The sequence below is a fragment of the Terrapene carolina genome, unplaced genomic scaffold (genome assembly GCF_002925995.2).
Source record: "Terrapene carolina triunguis isolate 2854851 unplaced genomic scaffold, T_m_triunguis-2.0 Scaffold32922, whole genome shotgun sequence".
Taxonomy (NCBI): domain Eukaryota; kingdom Metazoa; phylum Chordata; order Testudines; family Emydidae; genus Terrapene; species Terrapene triunguis.
Window position 1 is genome coordinate 86,055 of NW_020697273.1, and position 26,566 is coordinate 112,620.

Here is a 26,566-nt window from a genome sequence, read left to right on the forward strand (position 1 = left end):
TCTACCCAACTCTAGTAGTTGCTGCTCTTCCAATGGGCGATATGGAATTACTTCAATCCACACATTTCTGTTTGACGCAAACCTTTCTTAGGCTTTCCCTGTAACTTATAGCCTCCAATTTTTCTCCCATCCCAAAGTGCAGTTTGAAAGGCTGCCTCTTTGTCTGGCGAGGACAGATGTTGACCAGCAAGGGTCTGACTACGCAGCATTTTGGCACAAGCCTCCCAGCCTGGATTGATAGACCAGGCTAGCGGGGCTCACACTAGTTCTTCAAAAATAGCTGAGTAAATAGTGCTTTGACGTTGGGGCTCTGGCTCTGACGCCTGCAGGGTGGGCTTCAGAGCCCCAGTTCCAGCCTGAGCCGCCACTTCAAAGCGCTGTCTATACAGCTCTTTTTAGAGCACTAGCACTTGCCCTGGGTTGGGAGACTGGCTCCAAAATGCTGTGTAGGCATACCCCAAGTGGGGAGGGCAGTTTCTCACCAATTATCAGAGGGCAGGAGAGTCTCTTTCTCCTTGTGTATCTTCCTGAGTCATGGAAGAGGTACCCAAGTCTTTTTACCAACTCTTTACGTGCAGTGCACAGGTACCAAGCTCTTGCTTGGTGGGTTCCATGTTGGTAGTTTCTTCCTAGCTCAGATAAGCAACAATGTGGTGCCCCCATAACCCCTCTGAGACAGGGATTGTCTCTTTATCTGGCCCTGTGCAACGGGGCCCAATCCTGGCTACTATGACATAAATATTTATTATCATGTCTGCACCCCTGACCTTAAAACGTCTCCCAGGCCCAGACACTCTTCTTTCAACTGCTCCTTCTAGCTGTCTGTCTGTCTTTGTCACTCCCAGTTTCTCGCTTCTCAGGGTATGTCTACACTGCGAAGTTGTCCACAAAACTTTTATCTTTCACAGGTACTTAAAAAAGCTCCTCCTCCTCCCCTCGCCCGTGAGAAAGACAGAAGTTTTGCCGACGCAAGGGGCAGAGTGAACGCGGCTTTGTTGGCAGGAGCGCTCTCCTACTGACAAAGCTAACGCCGCTTGTGGGGCTGGAAGTATTTCATTGGCAAAAGTGCTGACAAAGTACCCACAATGAGCATTTACACACACTGACTTTTAGCGACAAGGCTGTGTCAAAGCTGCGGGTGTAGACAAGCTGTCAGTTTTTCTGTGTTCTGCCTCCCCCATGCTTCACAAACGCAGAACAGTACTCAGCAAAACCCCTCTGACTCTTAGCCCAAGAACTCTTGGGCAGGTTCACAGCCTCCTTTTGCCTTGTGATTAATTTATCCAGACATTTATGTTCGTGGCAGGTGTGTTCACACCCAGGCTCACAGAGGTTAGTGATCCAAGGAGTACCCAGTACCTCTCAGCAGAACACTAATAATAGCTATGGAGGGACAGTATTTGGCTTAGTGGAGGGCAGGTGCTTCGCTCTCGCAATCCTTGTACTGTACGTGACCTGTTTGTTTTCCCTTTTAGGAACAGATTCAGGTTCTCTCCAGACGGCAAAACATGCAGCTCTGCTCGAAACCTTAAACTCCAACTTGGCTGCTTTAGAGGAAAAGCTAGGTCAGGATCCCCAATGGAATGAACTGCGGCGCTTGAGAGCTGAAGTCAGAGAGCAGGCTGCTTGGCTAGAAAGCTCTACAGATGTGACCTGGAGTTTTACTTGTCAAGTCCTGCTGTTACTGCTGAGTCTGAAGAAGTGCATGATCCTCCTAGCTGCTGCTTACCATCCAGCCAAACCAAACCCTAGGACTGCTGAAGCTGCTCCTGCTCTCAGCCCTGACACGCTCAGTATCTCCCAGCAGAAGACTGTTCAGTCTGCATTGCAGTTTGTGATTACCTTGGGCCTTTGTCCATATCTCTTGCCTGGGGTTGGAATCCCGCTGAAGCACAGGACAGAGTTCAGTGCTGTTGTTCAGGATGTGGTATCTCCCAACGCTGCCCCCAGTGCTCTGCATAGGCTCCATGCCAGCTGTACTGCACTGCTTCAGATTGCACAGCACCCAGCTTTGGGCAACCTCATCCTTACCCGCCACCTTGGGGACCTCATCGCAGGTCTGTGCCAGCTAGGATTCTGCCCGACCAAAGGGAAGGGGGAGCAAGCCAGGCCACTGGAGCAACTAAAGGTGTGTGTTCTGATTAGAATTTCCTGCCTTCATTTTGCGTATAGGCCCCATCCTGTAGCTTCCATTTTTCTGGGGCAAAGACAGCTATCTGGAAGGGACATAAAACCGTGTGCTTCAGGACTTCAGCCAATCTCTCGCTATTGGGGAGCAAGATGAGACCTTCCTTGGGGAGCAGATTATCCCATATCTGCCTTCTGTGTGGTGTCTTGCACCTTCCTTTGAAGCAGCTGGTACCAGCAACTGTCCTAGACTGGATACTGGGCTAGCTGAACCACAAATCCGATCCTGTCATAAGAACATAAGAATGGCCATACTGGGATGGACCAGGACAGGATACTGGGCTAGCTGAACCACAAATCCGATCCTGTCATAAGAACATAACTACTTCAGAGAGTAGTTATTAATGGTTCCCAATCCTGCTGGAAAGATATAACGAGTGGGGTTCCGCAGGGGTCTGTTTTGGGACCGGCTCTGTTCAATATCTTCATCAACAACTTAGATATTGGCATAGAAAGTATGCTTATTAAGTTTGCAGATGATACCAAACTGGGAGGGATTGCAACTACTTTGGAGGATAAGATCAAAATTCAAAATGATCTGGACAAATTGGAGAGATGGTCTGAGATAAACAGGATGAAGTTTAATAAAGACAAATGCAAAGTGCTCCACTTAGGAATGAACAATCAGTTTTACACATACAGAATGGGAAGAGACTGTCTAGGAAGGAGTATGGCAGAAAGGGATCTAGGGGTTATAGTGGACCACAAGCTAAATATGAGTCAACAGTGTGATGCAGTTGCAAAAAAAAGCAAACGTGATTCTGGGATGCATTAACAGGTGTGTTGTAAGCAAGACACGAGAAGTCATTCTTCCGCTCTACTCTGCGCTGGTTAGGCCTCAGCTGGAGTATTGTGTCCAGTTCTGGGCACCGCATTTCAAGAAAGATGTGGAGAAATTGGAGAGGGTCCAGAGAAGAGCAACAAGAATGATTAAAGGTCTAGAGAACATGACCTATGAAGGAAGTTTGAAAGAATTGGCTTTGTTTAGTTTGGAAAAGAGAAGACTGAGAGGGGACATGATAGCAGTTTTCAGGCATCTAAAAGGGTGTCATAAGGAGGTGGGAGAAAACTTCTTCATCTTAGCCTCTAAGGATAGAACAAGAAGCAATGGGATTAAATTGCAGCAAGGGAGGTTTAGGTTGGATATTAGGAAAAAGTTCCTAACTGTCAGGGTGGTTAAACATTGGAATAAACTGCCTAGGGAGGTTGTGGAATCTCCATCTCTGGAGATATTTAAGAGTAGGTTAGATAAATGTCTATCAGGGATGGTCTAGACAGTATTTGGTCCTGCCATGAGGGCAGGGGACTGGACTCGATGACCTCTCGAGGTTCCTTCCAGTCCTAGAGTCTATGAATCTATAAGAATGGCCATACTGGGATGGACCAGTGGTCCATCTAGCTCAGTATCCTGTCTTCTGACAGTGGCCAGTGCCAGAGGCTTCAGAGGGAGTGAACAGAACAAGGTAGTTTATGGAGTGATCCATCCACTGTTGTCCAGTCCCAGCACCTGGCAGTCAAAGGCTTAGGGACACCTATGGCATGGGGCTGCATCCCTGACCATCTTGGCTAGTAGCCATTGATGGACCTGTCCTCCATGAACTTTATTTAATTCTTTTTTGAACCCAGTTATTCTTTTGGCCTGCACAACATCCCCTGCCAACAAGTTCCACAGGTTGACTGTGAGTTGTGTGAAGAAGTGCTTCCTTTTGTTTGTTTTAAAACTACTGCCTATTAATGGGTGACCCCCGGTTCTTGTTTTATGTGAAGGGGTAAATAACACTTCCTTATTCACTTTCTCCATAGCATTCATGATTGTATAGATCTCTATCATATCCCCCCCTTAGTCTCTTTTCTAAACTGAACAGTCTTTTTAATCTCTTCTCACATGGAAGCTGTTCCGTACTCCTAATAATTTTTGTTGCCCTTCTCTGTACTTTTTCCAATTCTAATATATCTGTTTTTAGATGGGGCAACCGAGCTGTGTGCAGTATTGAAGGTGTGGGCGTACCATGGATTTATAGAGGCATTATGATATTTTCTGTCTTATCTATCTCTTTCCTAATGTTTCCTACAATTCTGTTTGCTTTTTTGACTGCTGCTGCACATTGAGCAGAATGTTTTCAGAGAACTGTCCACAAAGACTCCAAGATCTCTTTCTTGAGTGGCAACAGCTAATTTAGACCCCATCAATGTGTGTATATATAGTTGGGATTATGTTTTCCAATGTGCATTACTTTGCATTTATCAACATTGAATTTCATCTGCCATTTTGTTGCCCAGTCATTCAGTTTTGTGAGACTCTTTTGTAACTGTTCGCAATCTGGTTTGGACTTGACTATCTTGATACTTTTGTATCGTGTGCAAACTTTGCCACCTTGCTGTTTGCCCCCTTTTTCCAAATTGTTTGTGAATATGTTGAACAGCACTGGTTCCAGTACAGATCCTTGGGGGATGCCATTATTTACTCTTCACCACCAGGAAAACTGACCATTTATTCCCACTCTTTTTTCCGTAGCTTTTAACCATTTACTGAAAGGACTTTCCCTCTTATCCCATGACTGCCTCTTTTGCTTAAGAGCTGTTGGTGAGGGACCTCGTCAAGGGCTTTCTGAAAGTCTAAGTACACTATATCCACTGGATTACCCTTGTCCACGTGTTTGTTGACCCTCTCAGAGAATTCTAAGAGATTGATAGGGCATGGTTTCCCTTTTCAAAAGCCATGCGGACTCTTTCCCAACATATCGTGTTCACCTACCTGTCTGATAATTGTGTTCTTTACTAAGTTTGCCCGGTACTGAAGTGAAGCTTACTGTCCTGTAATTGCCAGGATCTCCTCTGGAGCCTTTTTTAAAAATAGGCATTACATTAGCTATTTGCCTGTCATCTGGTACAGAGGCTGTTTTAAGCGAAATGTTACACACCACAGTTAGTAGTTCTGCAATTTCATATTTGAGTTCTTTTAGAACTCTTGGGTGAATCCCATCTGTTCCTGGTGACTTAGTGTTTAATTTATCAATTTGTTCCAAAAACATCTCTACTGACATCGCAATCTGGGACAGTTCCTCAGATTTGTCACCTAAAAAGAATGACTCAGGTGTGGGAATCTCCCTCACATCCTCTGCAGTGAAGACCCATGCAGAGAATTCATTTAGTTTCTCAACAACAGCCTTGTCTTCCTCGAGTGCTCCTTTAGCGCCTTGTTCATTCAATGGCCCCACTGATTGTTTGCCAGGCTTCCTGCTTCTGGTGTAATTAAAAACATGTTTGTTGTTCGCTTTTGTATCTTTGGTTAGTTCTTCAAATTCTTTTTTGGCCTGCCTGGATTTGCCAGATTTGTGTTTCTTTCTATTGTCCTCAGCAGGATTTGATTTCCAATTTCTAAAGGATGTCTTTTTGTCTCTAACCACTTCTTTGACTCTGTTGTTTAGCCATGCTGGCAATTTTTTGGGTCCTCTTACTGTTTTCCTTTCATTTGAGGTATACATTTAGTTTGGGTCTCTATTACTATGTTTTTATAAAGTTTTTATGCAGCTTACAGGCATTTCGCTCTTGTGACTGTTCCTTTTAATTTCCATTTAACTAGGCTCCTCATTTTTGTGTAGGTCTCTTTTTTGAAGCTAAATGCTACTGTGATGGGTTTCTTTGGTATTTTCCCCCCTACAAGAATGTTAAATTTAATTACATTATGGTCACTATTACCAAGCGGTTCAGTTATATTCATTTCTTGGACCAGATCCTGTCCCCCCACTTAGGACTAAATCAAGAATTGCTTCTCTCCCTATGGGATCCAGGACTAGCTGCTCCAAGAAGCAGCCATTACTGGTGTCTAGACATTTTATTTCTGAGGTGACATGTTCCTAGTCAATATGTGGATAGTTGAAATCCCCCATTATTATTGGGTCTTCTGTTTTGGTAGCCTCTCTAATCTCCCTGAGCATTTCACAATCATTGTCACCATCCTGGTCAGGTGGTTGGTAGTATATTCCTATTGCTATACTCTTATTATTCAAGCATGGAATTTCTATCCATAGAGATTCTATGGTACTGTTTTAATTCATTTTTGACTCTGTGCTTTCTTTCACATATAGTGCCACTTCCCCACCAGTGTGACCCACTCTGACATTCCTATATATTTTGTACCCTGATATTACCGGGTCCCATTGATTATCATCATTCTATCAATTTTCTATGATTCCCATTATATCAGTATCCTCATTTAATACCAGGCGGTCAAGTTCACCCATCTTACTATTTAGACTTCTTGCATTTGTATCCAAGCACTTATAAAATTAGACTGCCTTTGAGTGATGTAATTGAATGGGACTCTTTTTTGTTGTCTGTTTCTCTTCAGTTCCTACCTGTATTTTGACTACTTCTATCCTCTCCTCTTTACTAGGATATAGAATATTCCCTTTAATAAATCCTCCCATGCGGGATGTATGAACCATGTGCTTCTCTGCACCTATCAGTTTCCCGCACTCCTTAGTTTAAAAACTCCTCTATGACCTTTTTAATTTTACATACCAGCAATCTGGTTCCATTTTGGTTTAGGTGGAGCCCATCCTTCCTGAATAGGCTTCTCCTTTCCCAAAAGATTCCCCAGTTCCTAATAAACCTAAATCCCTCCTCCGAACACCATTGTCTCATCCACTCATTGAGACCCTGTAGTTCTGCCTGTTTAACTGGCCCTGCATGTGGCACTGGAAACATTTCAGAGAATGCTACCATGGAAGTCCTGAAATCTCTTACATAGCAGACTAAATTTGGTCTCCGGGATCCCTCTCCTACCTTTCCCTATGTCAGTGTTCCCTACATGTACCATGACCACCAGCTCCTCTCCAACCCTATGCATAAGGCTGTCTAAATGTCTTGAGAGGTCCACAACCTTTGCACCCGGCAGGCAATTCACCATATGGTTCTCCTGGTCATCAAAACCCCACTATTTATATTTCTAATAATCAAATCCTCCGTTACTATTACCGGTCTCTTCCTAATAACAGGGGCTCTCTACCCCGGAAAGGTATCCTCAGTGTGAAAGAATACTTTGACATAATCTGGAAGGAGGGTCCCAACTGTGGGATTGTTTCCCTCCAGCTTGATGTTCCCCTTCCCTGAGACTTTCCTCCTCCTCAGCAGCACAGAGGCTGTCATAGTGGGGCGTGGAACCACTTTACTTTGGGCTTGTCTACACTACAAAATTAGGTCGACCTGCAGCCAACACAGTAATTAAATCGGCTGTTGGTGTCCACACTACCCTCCTTCTGCCGGTGGTGCGCATCCTCCCCAGGAGCGCTTGCACTGACGGAAGTGGGGCATTGTGGGGCACTGACAGCTGGAGTGTGGGGCACTGATAGCCGCACAGGGTTCACAGCTGGAGCCCTCCTCCCACCGCATGGCTGACAGCACCAGTTGTGAGCCAGGCACAGGGCTCCATTTCACAGTTGACATTCTTGTCGGTTTCACGGCTGCTATTATTTCACCTTTCCTCTCTGGCTGTCAGCTGGACTCCTGCCCTGGGGCTGACAACCAGAGCCAGAGAGGAAAGGTGAAATAATAGCAGCCCTGAAACTGACAAGAACGTCAATTTCACTGCTGGTAGGCTCCTTGCTTTGAAATTGAGCCCGGGGTGGGTCTCACAGCTTAGACTGTCAGCCCTGGGGTGGGGTGTTCCCATTGTAAGCTCCGCTGCCAGGGCTGACACCCGGGAGGAGGGATTGACAACCCAGAGCCCCGCTGCCACCTCCCAGTGAGGGATGTGGGGGGGAGGAGAGCCCAAGCCCGGGCTCCTTCCTCCTCCCGCCTGCCCAATCCCTCACTGGGCGGTGGCAGCGGGGCTCCGGGTTGGCAGCCACCCGACGGGGGGCTCTGTGCTGTCAGGGCTCCAGCTGTGAGTCCCGCGCTGGGCCGACAGCCAATGTAAGTAACGCAGTGACTACACAGGCACTGTCTCACCCTACTACATTGACCTGAGTGCTACGCCTCTCGCAGAGGTGGAGTTATTAGGTCAGTGTAGTGGGCGTCTTACATCGGCGGGCGCAACATTCTAGTGTAGACACTTATAGAGTTAGGCCAAGGTAATCTGTCTTATGTCAGCCTAACTATACTGTAGACCAGGCCTGTGTCCACAAAGTCTCGTGTGTATCTCGCTGTCTCTCTTAGCTCCTCCAGTTCAGAAACTCTCGTCTCAAAAGCTCATATTCGGTCTCTGAGAGCCACAAACTGCTTGCACCGAATGCACATACACCACCTGCATTCAGTGCAATTAACAGGATAGACCCCACTCTGCTGCTGGACTTCTGCCTGCATTGTTTTTACTCTTGCAGGGTTGTTTTGTGTGTTTGTTCTTTGAGTGTGTGTGGCAGTTCCCAGGTAACAGTTGTTCCTGAACAGTTTTTGTTTATATTTGCCTTAACTAAAAACCCCTCTGTGTCAAACAGAATTTAGAATGGTCTCTAGATACCCACCTGGATGTTTCCCAATTGATGTCTTGTAAGTTGCTAATGGTCCAGTAGAGGGAGCCAGAACCTAGCAAAATACATCCCCTATGCTGCTTTCCTGTTTGCCTGTGCTGTATTAATATTCCAGCACAGAGACCTGTTATTTTTCAGGGCCTTACAGAAGAGCAGCGAACCCACTGCAGGGAGGCCTTGAAGAGTGTCTTGGATCGAGTCTATCAACCCCTAGTGGTCCGGGAACTGCTTGTTCTTCAGGGTGGATCCAAACAGGTACCCAGGCTGCCAACTGGTTCTGTAGCTGGTCGGGGGGTGGGGGAAGGGAATCTGATTCATGAGGCTGTCTCCAGTGTCTGCGCCTTCCAGTGGTACAGGAGCTGGAATATGATATGCTAGAGCAGGGGTGGGCAAACATTTTGGCCCGAGGGCCACATCTGGGTATGGAAATTGTATGGCGGGCCATGAATGCTCACGAAATTAGGAGTTGGGGTGCGGGAGGGGGTGAGGGCTCCGGCTGGGGGTGCGGGCTCTGGGGTGGGGCTGGGGATGAGGGGTTTGGGGTGCAGGAGGGTGCTTGAGGCTAGGACCGAGGGATTCGGAGGGCAGGAGAGTGATCAGGGCTGGAGCAGGGGGATGGGTCATGGGAGGAGGTCAGGGGTGCAGGCTCCGGGCGGCGCTTAACTCAAGCAGCTCCTGGAAGCAGTGGCCTATCCCCCCTCTGGCTCCTATGTGGAGGCGCGGCCAGGTTGCTCTGCACGCTGCCCTGTCTGCAGGCGCCGCCCCTGCAGATCCCATTGGCTGTGGCTCCCGGCCAATGGGAGCTGCAGAGCTGGCACTTGGGGCGGGGGAGGCATGTGGAGCCCCCTGGCTGCCCCTGCGTGTAGGAGCCAGATGGGGGACATGCTGCTGTTTCTGGGAAGCACGGCATGTGCAGAGCGAGGCAAGCCCCCGACCCCGCTCCCCAATGGGAGCTCGAGAGCCGGATTAAAAGGTCTGACGGGCCAGATGCGGCCCCCGGGCTGTAGTTTGCCCATCCCTGAGCTAGAGCATTAAACTGTGATTTCCCAGCTACTTGTCCGACCAGTGGGATGAAGATATGGGGCTTGGAATTTGCAGCAGAGACTTGCATTTGGAAGCTGTGTTTTATTTTTACTCAAGCTACATACTGGGAGTGAATCTATTTTCTTGAAAAGATAATAGAAGCACAGAAGCTTCTTCTCTAGAGAAGATGGTGCCGTGAATCCATCCTTGCTATGTTGCTTCACCAGATCTAATGCTGTATCAGCAGGGATGAATCTGGCTCATCGTGGCTGGTTTGTATGCTTCCTGACAAACCAGCTGAATTTGTGCTAAATATGCATTGACGGTTACTTCCTCCACTCTGAGATTGGCTGGGCTATTTGTCCTAGAAACTTGCCTCTTACTAGTAATGAATAATGCAAAAATATGTTAATAAAACATTATGGATTAGAATATAAATGCACAAAAATCAGCAAAATTGTGGCTCCTACAGCAACAGTGACCCTGTCACACTGAACATAAATATTTATGGCATAAAAAGTAATAAAAATCCTACTTGTGATGCCTGCAATAAAGCAGAGTTGCTGTGAGAGCCATAATTTGGAATAAGTTAATTTTGGTGCATTTACCCTTGTAGCTAGGATACAGAGCTTGTCAATTCCACAGACTACAGCTCCATACTTTCTTCTTTGCAAAAAAATTGTTCAGTGAAACACCTTGTACACTTTTTGGGTGCTCTATGAATAGTAAATAGAAATTCCCGGCAGTGCTTTGTTCATCGGGTTAGGTGTGCTTTGCCCTAGAACTCCCCGGAGTGTGTGTACGTACCGTTGGCTTCCCTCAAAACCAGTTCAGCACCAGTTCAGTTTGTATTCTGTCAAGCTTCCAACATGACTGTCCTTCTGGTGAAGTGTCTTGTCCTGTAACTTTCCTATGTCACTCCGGCAAAACAGGCATTGCTTTCTCTTCAGGCTATGTGGCGCTAACTTGAGCAAATATCCAATTCCCGATTTCAATCTGTACAGGACCTCTGGGAAAAGACTGTTACTTGGCTTTAAATGAACAGAGGCATTGCAGCTAGATGCATGTCTTTCCTCCCATGTAGCAATTTAAACTAGGCCATGTTTCAGGGTGCTCTGTGGGGCTGTACACTGGGAGAACCAGGGGAATTCAGCACACTGAGAACAATGTTGCTGTCAGGAATTCAGTGCACCACATCTGGTGAAACGAGAACTCTGAGTCTTGGTCTGAAAACCCTAGTGCCCAGCATCATGCTCCTAATGCACGGCACAGTACTGCCCCTCAATTGGAATTGTGTGTTCAGAAACGCTTGGCTTGTACTGCTAGATTTACCGGCAAGGAGAATATCAGATTTTCCTTTCAAGAATCTTGTATGGATCCTCACTTAGTAGAGTCCTTTAACTACACTTTCTAATTGCTTCTCTGTATAGTGTCAGCAGCGGTCTTGTGCTCCAGCTGTATGGCGTTCTGCTGATCCAGCTCTTTAAGTCTGATACATTTGAGCTGCGACTGTTTTCACTTTGCACTGCAGGCGTAAAGGGAGGGCAGCGGCTTGTTAACAAAAGCTGCTGTCCGGGATGGAGGTTGCTTCTCTCCCTCTGGGGTGTGAGGTGAAAGAACAGTGCGCTGGGTTCGGGGTGTCCGGTCTCATGAAATACAGCAGCTGGATACTTTCTTTCTTCCTCCATAAACACCCTTCTTGTTTCATGTGGCTGTTTAACATGGAAGTGAGGGCTGCCTTGGAAAGAGACAGGTGAGAGAATCCCCCGAGCTCCTTTCTCAGTAAAGCAAACATACACCCGCCTTTTCCACTATTGATATGACAGCTGGCAGCAAATGCTGTCCCTGCAGACTGCACGATTTCTAGGACGGCACACTCTAGGTGGCACTGCCATTTGTACTGGAACAGCACCTGTCCTAGTGCTGAGGCACATTGGGGTTGTGTTTCCTCTCTTGACCACGTAACCTATAGTTTGTATTGTCTGTCTTCTCATCCCAGTGTGCTTTCTTGCTGTGCCCAGTTGGAATTGCTCCCCTCTTGAGCGCAATGAGCTTTGATTCCTACTGAGACCCCCTGTGTGTATCCCTGGTAATGAGACAGTCAACGCTGGCGTGTAACCTCAGGAGACTGTAATTTAGGGAAAGAAATCCCTGCATGGAGGAGAGGCTCCTGGGATGTTCAGCCCACCTAATTACACCCTCATTAGTTTGGTGCCATTAGGTGGTGAAGTGATTTATAGAAAATTCCCCTCTGTGTTGTGTTCCTGCCACCACATACAGATCAGAGCCCTTCAGGACAGAGAGCATGTCATTTTGCACATGTGAGAGTGCTGGCACCATTCTCTAAAGAAAATACATTTCCAATCCCCCGCTCCATATCCTTTCAGGGCTTGCAGTCCCCTGCACAAGAGGTGAAGCAGCCGCTTGCCCAAGCCCCAGCTTGGCTTCGGCGTCTCTGTGGACAGCTGCTCTCGGAGAGGCTGATGAGACCCAGTGGGGTTCAGGCTGTTGTCCGGGGCATCATGGAGGGACCAGGAAGTAAGTATGTTGCTCAGACACTGTCATTTCTGTTTCACAGATTATGAATGAAACGAGACTTCCAGGGTGGGTCAGAGATCTTCCCATCCAATGAAATAACAAGCTGGAATAGCATTATGGGGACCCTCCCATAAGAGATTTCCTCTTATTAGACTATAAATACTTACACACACACACGGGTTATGATTGCTTCTGGTCTTAAAAAGGGAGTACTGCGCTCCTGAACTTCAAGACACCCTTTGTCAGGGTGTGTTGTTACATTTCTGGGTTCTGGGACTGGAAACCTCCACAATTATTGAGAAAATATAAATAAAATGACAAAACCGAGGGCAGAAATACCTGTGTATATGAAATGCCAGTTCCTCACTCTTGTGAAGAGTAAGTTTGTTTTTAAAGATCTGTATTATTGATCTTTTTATTAGCGCCTATTTCTGTAAAGGGCATTGGTGCACGGGAACAGTGCTCTCTGTTAGTAAATGATAATCATCTGGAGAGGAGTGAGATCGATTCCACACCCAATAGGGTTTGGGATCTCAAGGCCTACCACTGCCTCTCTCTGGCCAATTAGCTCAGGAAGGGGTTTCTCTCCAAGACTAAGTGAACGTGACCTCTGGGACTTGTGTTCCATAGCCTGCACTCCCAGAGCCCTGGCCAGGGTGGTCAGAGTCTTGTGCTGTGGCTCTCTAAGAGGGTCTTGAGATCACCACCTGCCTCCAGTGCTTGGCTGTTACGCTTGTGAGTGGGAGTTGACTGCTGGAGTCCGAGGCCTTTGATAACACGTTGTTCCCTTCCTCCAAAGCAGCAGAGCAGTCATCTGAAAGACGCCTGGGCTGAGGAGATTGTTAAAAACAAAAATCTTAAACGTCTGGCTTTAGAAAAAAACTGAACTGTTGTTTGGAAAGCCCAAGTCTAATGGGGTCTGTGTCCTGCTCTCCTTTGCTTTCAGCCGGGGCAGCTGGTGGCAGCGGCGCTGAAGCAGCAGCTGCAGACTGGAGAAAGTGTGACATGGTTGCTAGGATCTTGGCCTCCTGTCCTCAGCAATCCCTGTCCCTGGAGGATTACTACCGACAGGTGTGCCCACAGGTATGCCCTTCACTCCCCATTCTCACCAGAGCATGTCTGCAGTGCCCATGAGCAGGGGATTGTGTGCTTAGCCCATAGTCTCTCAGTATGAAATATCCTTGCCTCCCTAGCTAGGGGATAGTGTGACTACGATTGTGTGCGGCATGGCTGTGTTGTGAGTGTGATCCAGTACAGAGCACACCGGGCCGAACTGGAGGAGATTTGACTGGGGATCTGTAAACAGGAGAAATTCCCACCCTGCTCTGTGTGTACACACCATAGATCATCTAAACTTACCCCCTTTCCAGGATTTGGCTTTGTGTGCCCCTTAAATAACCAAACTAATAACAACACATAAGCTTCAGCTTCACCTTTCAGGAACTCTTCTGTCCTAGCTCCTAGTTCCCTCTGTCCTAGAGAAACTCCAAGTTACAGCCCCTCTTACAGCCTAGGTGGAGCTAATGAGAGCCACCTGCTAGCATAAGTTAGCAATCATTACCCTGCATTGTATGTGCGGTTCTAGCTCTGACCATGGGGTAACCCAACAGAGCAGCCCAACACTCCAATGTAGGGGGGAACCCGTGGCTCTGTTACAGGCTCTTTCTGATCTAGGCTGATAGGCATTTGTTTTAGCTGATAAGTCAAACAATTTCTCTTTTACTTTTACTGTGTCCTCCTGAGCATTTCTCTTGCTGATCGCTGTCCATGGGCCCTTGTGTTTCCTTGATGACATGTCTTCAACATGAGGATCCTAGCTGGCCAAACTGCCTTCTCCTTTGTGAATCATATGCTCTTCTTGTATCTTCTTTCATTTAAGGGTCTCAAATCCCTTTGTAAATGTGTATTAAACCTTAAACAAGCCTGTGAAGCATTACCCCACTTCAGAGGGTAAACTGATGTGCAGAGAGTTTAGGAGATCTGTCCAAGACCGTACAGTCAGGAAGTAAAGAGTCTGGAATAGACCCCTAGAGCCTGATGCCTTCTCTCTAGGCAGCACTGCCAAGCTATGAACAGGTACTAGAATTTAAGAAATGCTCCCCCATGGAGCTCTTGCTGCTTCTCAGCCCTTGCCCCCAAAATTGCTGCAGGTGTCTGTGTCCTGGCTCATCTCAGAAAAAAATTCCCTATTTCCTCCCCCACTCTTCACTGCAGCACATACTGTGGAGGAGCCCTGCCTCCGCCAGACTCCGAGCTGAGATGTCTCCTCACGCCTGGCGCTCAGTTGAAATGAAGTTAATAGGGCTCCTCATTCTCATCTGTTGGCTGGAAATTAGCTGCTCTCTCTGTTTCCTGACCTGTGTTGTTTATGTAATTTACATTCCAGATTCTAGACTTATTGCATATTCAGGATAAGTTGACAGCACACCAGTTCCAGAGAGTTGCCACCACTGCCCTTCTCACCATGGCCAGAGAACGCCCTCAGCTGACAGTGAAATATTTGCTCCATCCCATGCTAGCACCACTTCTCCAATGCTGGGATATGGCAGGTAACGGTCCATCTTTCTTGGTCATGTGGTCCTATAACATATCAGGATTTGTTTAGTCTGGAAAAGAGAAGACTGAGAGGGGACATAACAGTTTTCAAGTACAAAAAAGGTTGTTGCAAGGAGGAGAGAGAAGAATTCTTCTCCTTAACCTCTGAGGATAGGACAAGAAGCAATGGGCTTAAATTGCAGCAAGGGAGGTTTAGGTTGGACATTAGGAAAGCTTCCTGTCAGAGTGGTTAAGCACTGGAATAAATTGCCTAGGGAGGTTGTGGAATCCCAGGGATGGTCTAGATAATACTTAGTCCTGCCATGAGTGCAGGGGACTGGTCTAGATGACCTCTCGAGTCCCTTCCAGTCCTGTGATTCTATGTGTGGGCAGTTGCATGCAATAATGGAGAGCTGCTAGGTGTGCTCACCATTCTGGGCAATCAGGAAAAGGCATTGCAAGAACTTGCAGGGCTTTAAAGGGGGGGAGGGGGGGGCCTTCCGGTCTGCAGGACCCCTGGGCAGTGGAGTTCACAACTGAGACCAGAGAGGTCGGTGTTGGGCATTGTGGGACAGCTGCTGGAGGACTGTTAGGGTCGACATAGGTAGCGCAGTGTTTACACTCATGTTGAATCAACCTCAACACGGCTCAAAACCGCTCGGGGAGGTGGTGTTACTATGTCAGTGTAATGGAGCGCTTACATTAATTGGAGACCAATTTAAGTGCAACTAGATCAACGCAAGGTGCAACTAGATGTGCAACTAGATCAATGCAAGGTGGCTTATGTCAGCCTAACTTTGTAGAGTAGACCTGGGGACTGCTGATTTCATCCTTAACTCTTCACTTCCCTCCATCTATTATTCTATAACCTATTTGCACATGCATGTTCCAGTGCTGCTCTACTAAACTGCTTTGGGTGCTGTAGAATGTGCCAAGACAGTGTCACTCTCCTGCTCCCGGAGGCTACTCAGCGAAGGTGCATGTGGCAGCAGAGTCTGGATGCTCATGCTCTGGGTTTTTTTTAGAGCTGGCAATGGAAGACTTACCTGCAGGGACTGTGCTGGTGAAAGAGGCAGAGCTCAGCCGCTGCGTGGAAGATGTGCTCAAGGTACAGTATTTAATCTGGATCTCTAATATGTGTAGTTGTTGCCTGAGGATTGAAGAGAAAACTGTATGTCAGGAGTCAGTCTTCAAGTCTGGGACCTGCTGAGCCACTTAGATGAATATTCTAAACTATAAAAGAGAACAAAATCTCCAATGCAGCCTCAATGCTGAAATAAGGCGGAGTCAGGGGAGCCATGCCCGCCCACTTTTTAACATGGGCATAGTTTAAAGGGACGGGGGGCTGCGTTACCCCCCTCCCCCAACTGCAAGCCTCGGGTAGGCACAGAGTGGTGCCGGCAGGGGCTGCACGAGGGAAGATAAGGTGATCAGCTTCCCCGCCTTGAAGTGCAGCCCCTGCCAGCGGCACCAGCCTCTTCTCCGTGGGGAGGGCTGAGGTGGGCCCCCCCGGTTCCCCACCCTGGGCAGGTGGAGGGTCCAAGTCTCCCCACAGCGGCCCAGGCTCCCTGGGTGGCTCTTAGCACTGCCCAGCTGGTTCCAGCATCTGGCCTGGCTGGGGGCGGGGCCTCGTGGCCCCACCACTTCTACCAAGGTTCCGGCACTCCTGGGGGGAGTCCATAAGGTCTTGTCTATGTAAACAATTAGTCTGTTGCAAGCTGGGGTGTGCATCCACCCTGCCATAGCCTCCAGCAGGCTGTCTGTGTGGACCCTGCTGACGCACATTAACAGTTTGATCTAATCCTCTTTGAAATGGGACTCGATCAAAGTGCATTTCAAACTGCTTATGTGCTTCAGCAAGGTCTATGTGGCCATACTGGATCAGACCAAAGGTCCATCTAGCCCAGTATCCTGTCTTCCAACAGTGGCCAATGCCAGATACCCCAGAGGGAATGAACAGAACAGGGAATCATCGAGTGATCCATCCTGTCGCCCATTCCCAGCTTCTGGCAAACAGAGGCCAGGGACACCATCCCTTCACCTCCTGGCTAATAGCCGTTGATGGACCTATCCTCCATGAACTTATCTAGTTCTTTTTTGAACCGTGTTATAGTCTTGGCCTTCACAACATCCTCTGGCAAGGAGTTCCGTAGGTTGACTGTGCGTTGTGTGGAAAAATACTTCCTTTTGTTTGTTTTAAATCTGCTGCCTATTAATTTCATTGGGTGACCCCTAGTTCATGTGGTAGGAGAAGGAGTAAATAACACTTCCTTATTTACTGTCTCCACACCAGTCATGATTTTATAGACCTCTATCATATCCCCCCTTAGTCGTCTCTTTTCCAAGCTGAAAAGTCCCAGTCTTATTAATCTCTCTTCATATGGCAGCTGTTCCATAACCCTAATAATTTTTGTTGCCCTTTTCTGTACCTTTTCCAATTCCAATAGATCTTTTTTGCGATTGGGCTACCACATCTGCACGCGGTATTCAAGATGTGGGCGTACCATGGCAGACTACAGCGGGGTAGATTCACACCTTAGCTCGCTGCGAACTCATGTTCATGTAGACCAGTCCATAGAATAACCCTGTATTGGGTACAACAGTGGGGAGACTGCTACTTTTCTTCCAGTCTTCTGGAACTTCCACAGTGCTCCAAGACTTACTGAAAATCAGCGTCATGGTTCAGAAAGCTCCTGAGCCAGCTCTTGTAAAACTCTTGGATGCAAGTTATCTAGGCCTGCTGATTTTAAAAATGTCTGACTTTAGTAGCTGCTGTTTAACATCCTCCTGGGATACTGGTGGAATGGAAAGAGTGTTCACGTCATCGTGTGATATGACTACATCATCTGTTTTACCCAGATACAGAACAGAAATACTTATTGTCATACTTACTGTCAGGCTGAATACAGTTACAAAACAGAGGTAAAGCCTGTTAGGAGGTGTGAGGAAAAGAAACATCACCGCTCAGCCACAAAGGATACACTGTTCTTTTTGGCTGCCCGGTGTTGCACTAGCGTGTACAAAGTCAGGAAATGAGACACCCAGCTTGGATGAAGAATTGATGGAGTGACTTATTGGCCAGGGATGCTTGTCTAAGTGCCCCTGGTAGAGTGGGCTGGAAAAAGGAAAAGAAGGCTACAGCATCAACTGCCTCTGGCAACTGCGGTCGGTGTCTTCTCAGTCTTTTGCTTGGGACGATGGGGGTGAGCTGGGTACTGGGGGAAGCTGGCTCAGTTTGGGCATGCCGAAGCTAGCATAGCTACCTAATTTGGGGATTATCATAAATCTCGCTTTCAAAGGACGTATCCAATACCTAAACCCTTCGACTCAGATTTGAGTCCCCTACCCAAGGTCATGCTCAGGTTCTCATTGACAGATGTAAACACAGTACATATGCCATGTAGCCTTCTGTACACTGCAAACACCAGCTGTCCCCAAAAGGACTGAGGCACTGAGTTGCTTTCCTGGATTCTGGCAGCTGCAGGCTGCTGGTAGGATCTCTCCTGGGGTGGAAGTGACCAGTGCACTGCCTCTGGCAGCTGGTTGGAGACTTGCGTGGAATGAATGTCTCCAGTTTTTACTGTGCAGCTGTCCACATCACAACTGACACCTGTCAGTGCTCGTGGGGGCAGCCTCAGGAGTGGCCCCAAACATTCTATGGGGACAATTCTTTCCTCACTCCTGAAGACGTTTGCCATCCAAATCAGGACTGAGGCATATGGATGGAGTGAAACGTGGGGGGAAACTTGAGCTGTTTCTGTCACTCCTCTTCATGGATAAACAGGAAACTTCGGTCTCCAGGGCTGTTATCTGATACCTTTCCCTGGAACTAAACTTGAGTTGTTCAAAAAGTGTGAATATTTTACAATAAGGGTAATTAACTATTGGAACTGATCAGGGACGTGGTGGTTTCACCATTGCTGGGAGTTTTTATATCTAGATTGGATGTTTCTTTTTAGAAGAGATGCTCTAGTTCCTCCAGAATTCATGGACTCGATGCAGAGCTCCCTGAGTGAGGATCCAGGCCTGTGCTCTGCAGGAGGTCAGACTAGATGATCACAGTGGTCCCTTCTGGGAGGGCTGGCCCTAGACCAAGTGGTGCCCCAGGTGAGGAGTGTTCTTAGTGCCTCCCCTTCATTTGTTAAACTTTTGAATACCTTATTTTTTTTTGCATTTGTAGCCTATTTCACAACTTGAATGCACTATTTGAATGCATGATTTATCCCTGTCATTATAAAATGATAATTTGCACACTAGGATCTGTAACGCTATATTTATTCATGCCATATATAAGCAAATACAAAAAATTGTTTCCTCTAAGCTCAGAGAAACTTTTTACTTTTCAGAGTAACTGAAATGTACTAACATCAAGAGATTGAACTGTGCACCAATATTGGGTGGACCAGTATTAAATAGTGTTACAGTAGGTGACAGCCTTAGAATGTTAACCCTTTGTTGTTCTGTTTCAGATATTTTCCTATCAAATTTGCCCCTTGCTGCAAACTAGATTGTAATTGAGCTTTTTGCTTCCTATACGGAGCTCCTGAAGGCTTCTTCCGGGGCATCTTTTATTTTCTACGGGGGAAAACAGACAGTATTAGGGAGAGCAAAAGTCTGTGTTCAGCAGTCTTAGAAAGTCATCAAACATTACGTGGTAAGCCTGGCAAAAGGAGTAACAGTATTTTTTGTTGCGTAGATAGAGGTTCAATAGATATCTCGGACGTCTCATTAAATATGTCCTTTATTAGTCGCTACTTACACTCGTCAAGTCTTAAAACACACGTACACTTTCACAATTACACACTAAAACAAGGTTCACAACATCGCAACTGGGCTGTCACTTAACTTCAGTTCGTTCTTATATTTCACTGACTGACTGGCGCCGCCCTGCCCCTTATATACCTGCGAGGACATGGCTGACAACGTTTTAGGAGGTTCGAGCAAAATATAGTTCTCCAAGTCTGGAAGGTTCCACGAGATTCTACGAAGGTCTAGAACATTCTAGGAAGTTAGTGAAAAATGAATCCACATACAGAATACCTGAAATGTTTTATTTTAAATGTTCTATTTTCCCTTTTGCCACTAACAACAAAAACAGGACCCCAAGCCTGGCACCCCCTTAAGCTGTCACCTGGGTTGCCTGCCCCTAAATCCAGCCCTGCCTCTGGCCTTAAAATCATGAAAAAAGATCTGCAGTGGAAGTAGTTCCAAAAACATAGAAGTGAATCACTTTAAACTCCGTCTAAAGCTTCATTCTAGCTGCTGGGAGCAATCTCCATTTATATTGTGTCTTTGTCAAGCTGAAATCTGTCAGGGGTTTCCCAGTTTTAACCTTCCCAGAAGAGGGCTAACAGATCTTAATTCCCACAAAACCTAGCTTTTACCATCTGTGCTTACCCAATGCTTGGCAGGAAACAAGTATGGGTGTAATTCCTCTTTTTCATGATGGATTCCTTCCATCTGGGGTAGTACCTCTCAAAACATTGAAGGAATAGTGAGAAAGAAACATAAAGTTCTCTTCACCTCTGCTACTGTCAGTACGTTTTCTCTTGACGACAGAAGTCAGAGAATGGGGGGAGGTCAATAGTATAGTGCTTTCCAGATTCCTGATCCCATTGGATCCCCCTTGGAGCAATCCTCTAACATCCTCAGTGTAAGTATGATGCTGTCCCATGTGCAAAGGAAAAAGTAACCGCTTAATTCTAAATTTAAATTCAGCTTTGAAGCAATGGGCAGGGACCCTCATCTTACTCTGCAAGATGTGGATTCCTCTGTGTTGTGTAATTTCAGCACTGCAGACAGGACCGGCACCAGCAAACGAAGCACGTGCTTGGGGTGACACAATTCCAGAGCCGGCCCTGACTGCAGACAAGTAATCTGGTCAGCAGTCATCACCCATTTTTCAGCATTGTTACCAAGCAGTGTAATTGACTAGTGTGCTTTCAAGACCTGCTGCTGCATGGTGTAGGTCAAGAGGAGGAGAATGAGCTGGCCAAAATTAATGGTGATCCTGGGATGGTTTTCCTGCTCCAAAGCACAGGGGGCGCTCTGGTTCAGGTTATAAGAGATGGGGGATCAGGCAAACTCTCAAGAGGACAGGAAAATTGATGGAAACATGAGCTACCTACCCCTGTCACTGTCAGCTTTTGCCAATAACTGACTGTCTTTAATGTTAATGCAGAAATCTCAGCGGGCAGGGAGGACAGTGCAGACTCAGCGTCTTATGTGGCGCTCCTCCCAACAATGATTGATTGTTCTTGAAGCTGCTGCTAGAAAACTGCTCAGTGGAATCGATTGCCTCTTAACTGAAGTGCCACTGTGATGAACGCTATCCGAGGGATTCAGATGGGCTCTTTGGAGCAGTGGTGGCTTTGGGTGTGGTGGTCTGTAATGCAGGTCTCAGGGCTATGGCTGTGGAAAGGAACTAACCTTCCCTTGTGGTGTTCTCTTAGGTTGTTAAAGGTAAACTGCATCCATTTGCGCAGAACTATGTCCAGAAATCTGATGTGGTAGAGAGGCTTGGGGCAGGTATCTTACTGTCTTCATCCCCTCCTCCCACATGTCACTTCTGCCCAATGAAATGCTGCAGAGAGGGTAAAAGGGGCAAATGGCCATGTTGCCAGAAGCCTGAGTTGCAGCCTGCACAGTCTAAGTATGCAGAGCAGTGCTTGGATCGAGATGGAGCATTCCATGCTGAGACCTGTAATCGATGGAGGCAGCACCTGCGCCGTATTAATGGTGAGAGAGGCAGCAGTGTAGAGCCCCACGGGCATCCTTTAGCCACCCTGGTTGGTGTAGGAAGGTGTGGAACAGGAAAGCCCTAGTGTCTCAGCCCAGGTTGGAGCTTGATCCTCTGCTGTGACCACAACAGCAAATGGCCTCTTTGGGTCTAGCAGAAAACAAGATTCAAACTAATCTCAGACTGTTACCAGTCTGCAGTGAGCCAGGCCTGAGGCTTAGCCACGTGTCCTGTCAGGGGAACCTGCTTTCTGCTGTGAGTCCCGAGCTCCGGACTAGAAGGGCAGTGTCTGGAGCAATGGAGTTTAACTGCAAGAAGCTAGTGATTGGATCTTTGGCAGAAGCCTTGGCAGTCTGAGCTTTTAAACCAGGGGTGGGCAAACTATGGGCCGGATCCGCCCCACCAGCTGTTTTAATCTGGCCCTCAAGCTCCTGCTGGGGAGTGGGGTCTGGGGCTTGCCCTGCTCCGGCGCTCCAGCCGGGGAGCAGGGTTGGGGCCGCTCCACGTGGCTCATGGAAGCAGCGGCATGGCCCCTTCTGGCTCCTACATGTAGGGGCAGCCAGGGGGCTCCGCTCTGCATGCTGCCCCTCCCCGCCCAAGCGCCGCCCCCCCAGCTCCCATTGGCTGGGAACCACGGCCAGTGGGAGCTGCAGGGTGGCACCTGCAGCCGGGGCAGCGTGCAGAGCCACCTGGCCGCGCCTCTGCGTAGGAGCCGGAGAAGGGATATGCCGCTGCTTCCGGGAGCCGCTTGCGGTAAGCGCTGCCCGGAGCCTGCGCTACCCCGAGCCTCTCCCTGCTCCCCAACCCCCTGCCCTAGCCCTGATCCCCCTCCTGCCCTCCAAACCCCTCAATCCCCACCCGCAGCACCCTCCTGCACCCCAAACCCCTCATCTCCAGCCCCACCCCAGAGCCTGCACCCCCAGCTGGAGCCCTCACCCACACCCCACTCCCTAGCCCAGAGCCCCCTCCCACACCCTGAACTCCTCATTTCTGGCCTCACCCCAGAGCCTGCACCCCCAACCAGAGCCTTCACCCCCTCCTGCACCCCAACCCCAATTTTGTGAGCATTCATGACCCGCCATACAATTTCTATTCCCAGATGTGGCCCTCGGGCCAAAAAGTTTGCCCACCCCTGTTTTAAACGCTGTGATTGGAGCATCGTTTTGGGTAATAATGACCTGTTATAACTAGCTGGCAGGCAGAGACCAGTCAGGGGGCTGCTCTGTGGCTGGTGTTCAGTATGGAAATGCCTCTGGAGTGCAGGGTGGATCCCTCATTATTGGCAGTGTGCTTTAGTCCTGACAGCAGAGAGATTAACAGTGGAGACTTCTGCTTGCAAGTGTGCAGGTTTTTTGCCTAGCAAGTGTCATTTGATACTAGAGTGGGAAATGCTCCTTGGGGCTTCACCAGGAAGGCTTTGTATACCAAAGATGCTGGTTAGGAAGCACGGCTCCACAGGGATTAGCATGGGCAAAACACTCTGCCAATACAATAGGCCAATATATTACCCAAAGAATCTCCTCCTTCCTCACCTAAACTGCCCTCTCCTCTGGGCTGGCATGTTGCATCTGACAGGCAATAGCAACACTGGGAAGTGCGCTCTGAGATTAGATCCAACCCTAGGAACTGCTGCTTGCCCTCCAGCTGCCAGGGAATCTGGAGCTGGGAGAATAGTCCTCCAAGCAGGCTCGGTTTCCCAGCCTGCTGAGTGGAAGGTCATTCAAACAGCTTGCGAACAGGGTCGATATTTTATTTGCCTCTTCCTGGCACCCTCCCCAGTAAAAACGTGTTTAACAAACCCACACACCTGTTAATTTGAAATGTACCTTAAGAAATGCGCACACTCTGAAATCGTAACTGTGTAACTCATCAGAGCTTTTTATTTCTTATAGGCTTCTGCACTGGGAGTCTGTAGAGTTATTGCTTTAACCGCAGCCCTCTTATGAGGGTTTTTAGAGAAATAGTTCAAAACAAACGTGTAAATGTTCAGGATCTCTCTCCCTGGGCTTTGGGGCAGGGAAGGGAGATGTGGGGTGATTTGTGTGGCTGGTAACTGGGGGTGGTTATGATCGGGGTATAGAGCTCTGGGTAGGTGCCTTTTGGCAATAAAGGGAGGGAGGAGAGAGTGTCACTCTGAAGTCTCCTCAAAGTGCTGCCTGTCGGCAGCCAGAGTCTCATGGGCCCTCTGCCTTCTCCTTGGATTTCTCACTCAGCACATAGCAGCCCAGCTGTCTTCCAGCCTTCGCTTTCGAGGGACTGATCTGTCTAACAGTGGGAATTTGACTCTGGGTATGTTGGGCAGTATGTTTATAAAGACTTGTCTCTTCAAATACTGCAGTCTGTAGTTTTAATCCCCTACCCCTGAGTGATAGCTGTCCTGAGTAACTGGCTGTAATATACGAATAGCATGAAGCCCTACTGTAGTTAGCCTCTGGCAGTTCCTAGATGACTCTGGAGAAGATGGTGCTGATGAAGGCTGCTTTCAGTGCTTAATAGCAAACAGGAGTCTGGTGTGATCAAGGGATGTGGACTCAGAATTGGAAGGGCTGGGAGCAGTAACCTGCACCGTGTATGTTCAGAAATCAGTCCCTACCAGGCATGCATGTGCCTTTCACCCTTCCCTTCCTCTGCACTCCAGGCAGACATTTGACCCTTCTGTCTCCGTAGGTGTACGTGGTTGGGAATGAGCCCTCTGACATGTTACTGGAATCCTTGCAGCCATCTCTGGGAGTGATTTTTTCTCTCTATTGTTTCACCAAGCAGAACGTGTCTCACTTACGGTAAGGCATGTGGCAAAACTCTTCTGCTAGGTAAAGTGGGGGGTGTAATTAGTTTACTGTCTGGCCTATGTGGAACTGAGTAGGAAGGAGAGATCGTGGTTGCCCAGGGACAGCAGAAAGCCGTGTGTGTGTGTGAGGCGAGGGGCTTGGCTGGGTGTGGGGTGTTTTGTGTGCAGGTGGGATTTAGGGATGGGAGAAAACTTTAAATACATTCCAGTATATGGACCTGAATGTCCTTGTGCTCCACTGGCAGTTTGAAGTAAAGGTCATTTGTTTCCCATTTGAGCTGATTCCCTTCTTCGCAGAGGTGCACAGGACCTGCTCCTCTCCTCACCATTGTAGCTTTGTTCACACTGAGCTCTTGGTTGAGTTCTCCCACCCCTGGAGTAGCACCAGTACAGTGCGGGCAGCACGAGTGCAGACCAGCTACTGGTGTGTTTGCCACTTTCCTCTCGGCTTGCTCCGAGCAGGGTTGGACAACAGTTTGATAAACACGTTGCCAGGAGGTTTACTCAAGCCCATCCACCATTACTAAACCCGGGAGGGGCACAAGGGCTTTGACGAAAAGCTCTGTGGAGACACAGCCTTTGCCAGCAGAAAGACATCATTAATCATTTCAAAGGGTGCAGGGGAACCTCCTTAAAAGAATGAAAACAACCAACTAAACCAGCTGCAGGGAGAGTGGGGCTACCAGGGCGCTGTATCTTTCCCAGAATTCAGCAAGCGTAACCGAACTGCAGCTGCCCGGCACTGGTCAATCTTCCAGAATCTGGCACCTTCATGAAACAGCTGCTGGAGCTCATGCAATCGTTACTGAGTTACAGGCTATCTGTCACCTCACTCTCTTCCCAATTTCCTCCTCTGATGCCCTCTGGGTGCAGGAACAGCTCTGTGCACTGAGTGGGACTGCAGGCAGGCTTCAGGCCCAGCAGCCACTAATCCCACGAGGGGTCTGTGTGGAGGTGGTCTTTATTGTGCATATTCACTTTCATTCACACGGTCAGGCTTCTCCATTCGTTGCTGGGTTGAAATCTTTAACGACCCAGATCCTTTCACATCTGAACTGTGGAGGAGCAGGAGAAGCCATTGTGATGCCTTGCAGCTGCCTTATAAGTGCACATAAAGAGCTGTCACCTCCCTGGGGTTTACTGTATCTGTGAGACTGCACAGCGGGAACCTTCCAAGGTGTGTCTGTGGTCACCTGCCATCTTCCCGGTGCCACCAGCTCGCTCTGATGGTGTTTGCTGTGTATTGGAGCTCACAAAACATCATTGTTACATTGCTCCATGTATCTGTTACAAGGCACCATGCCAATGGTAGAAGATGGACTCTGTCATGGCCTCTCTTTCTTGATAGCTCACCATGCCAGGAGATTTTATTATGGGTCTTGGAGAAGTCAGAGAGAGAGGTGGCGCTCTCCACGCTGGAAGGGTTTGCAGGACTGGGTAGAACCATGAAGTTTCTCCATCCGCTGTGCCAGTTTCAAGTAGCTGGTGGAGGTGGTGCCATGATCACTGTCAAAGAGACCATCAGGTAAGAGACTATGTTGTGACACTGCGTTAGCAGCCTTACACTCACTGCCTGGCATGCCTTCAACTGTCGTCATTCAACACCTCGGGCTGTTTTATGGCTCCGCCAGTAAGGGGTGCCCGTGCAGAGTTCCACAACGTGCAGAATATGAAAGCGGGGGGTGGGGGGAGCTGGGATACTGTAATCCCTGTGGAGTGTCACCACTGGGCAGGGATGGACAATTGACTTGGACTGAGTGCCAAACTCTAGCAGGTGAAACTTCCTGGATGGCCTCAACTTTACAGGCAAACTGAGCCGAACATTGCTGGAGCAATGAGGTGTGAAGTTGGAGCAGACTTTTAGCCCTGATACACCTACAAAACCAGTAATAAAATTCATGTTTGGCTTTTATTAGCATTATTAATTTCTTCTTGGGAGCCCTTTGGCCTGCGGCTGGATGGCTCAGGGGACTGAGAATAGGAAATGGCCTTTCACTCCTGAATCACTGGTTCAAATTCTGACCAAACAAGTAGTGTCTGACGTCATCACGGTCTAATGCAGGGGTGGCCAACCTGTGGCTCCGGAGCCACATGCGGCTCTTCAGAAGTTAATACAGCTCCTTGTACAGGCACCGACTCTGGGGCTGGAGCTACAGACGCCAACTTTCCAATGTGCCGGGGGGTGCACACTGCTCAACCCCTGGCTCTACCACAGGGCCTGCCCCCGCTCTACCCCTTCCCGCCCCCTCCCCTGAGCCTGCCATGCCCTCGCTCCTTCCCCTTCCC

The 26,566-nt window shown here is 48.2% G+C and overlaps 1 protein-coding gene across 1 annotated transcript in view; it reads left to right on the forward strand.

Moving 5' to 3' along the window:
- LOC112118536 (transport and Golgi organization protein 6 homolog) overlaps positions 1–26,566 on the forward strand; it is an 85,088-nt gene that overhangs the window by 1,872 nt on the left and 56,650 nt on the right. The window contains exons 2-9 of the mRNA XM_026663248.2: positions 1,476–2,128; positions 8,796–8,912; positions 12,068–12,218; positions 13,165–13,301; positions 14,605–14,767; positions 15,779–15,861; positions 24,160–24,272; positions 25,629–25,805. Of these exons, the coding sequence (XP_026519033.1) occupies positions 1,476–2,128; positions 8,796–8,912; positions 12,068–12,218; positions 13,165–13,301; positions 14,605–14,767; positions 15,779–15,861; positions 24,160–24,272; positions 25,629–25,805 (1,594 nt within the window). The remainder of the gene's footprint in view (positions 1–1,475; positions 2,129–8,795; positions 8,913–12,067; positions 12,219–13,164; positions 13,302–14,604; positions 14,768–15,778; positions 15,862–24,159; positions 24,273–25,628; positions 25,806–26,566) is intronic.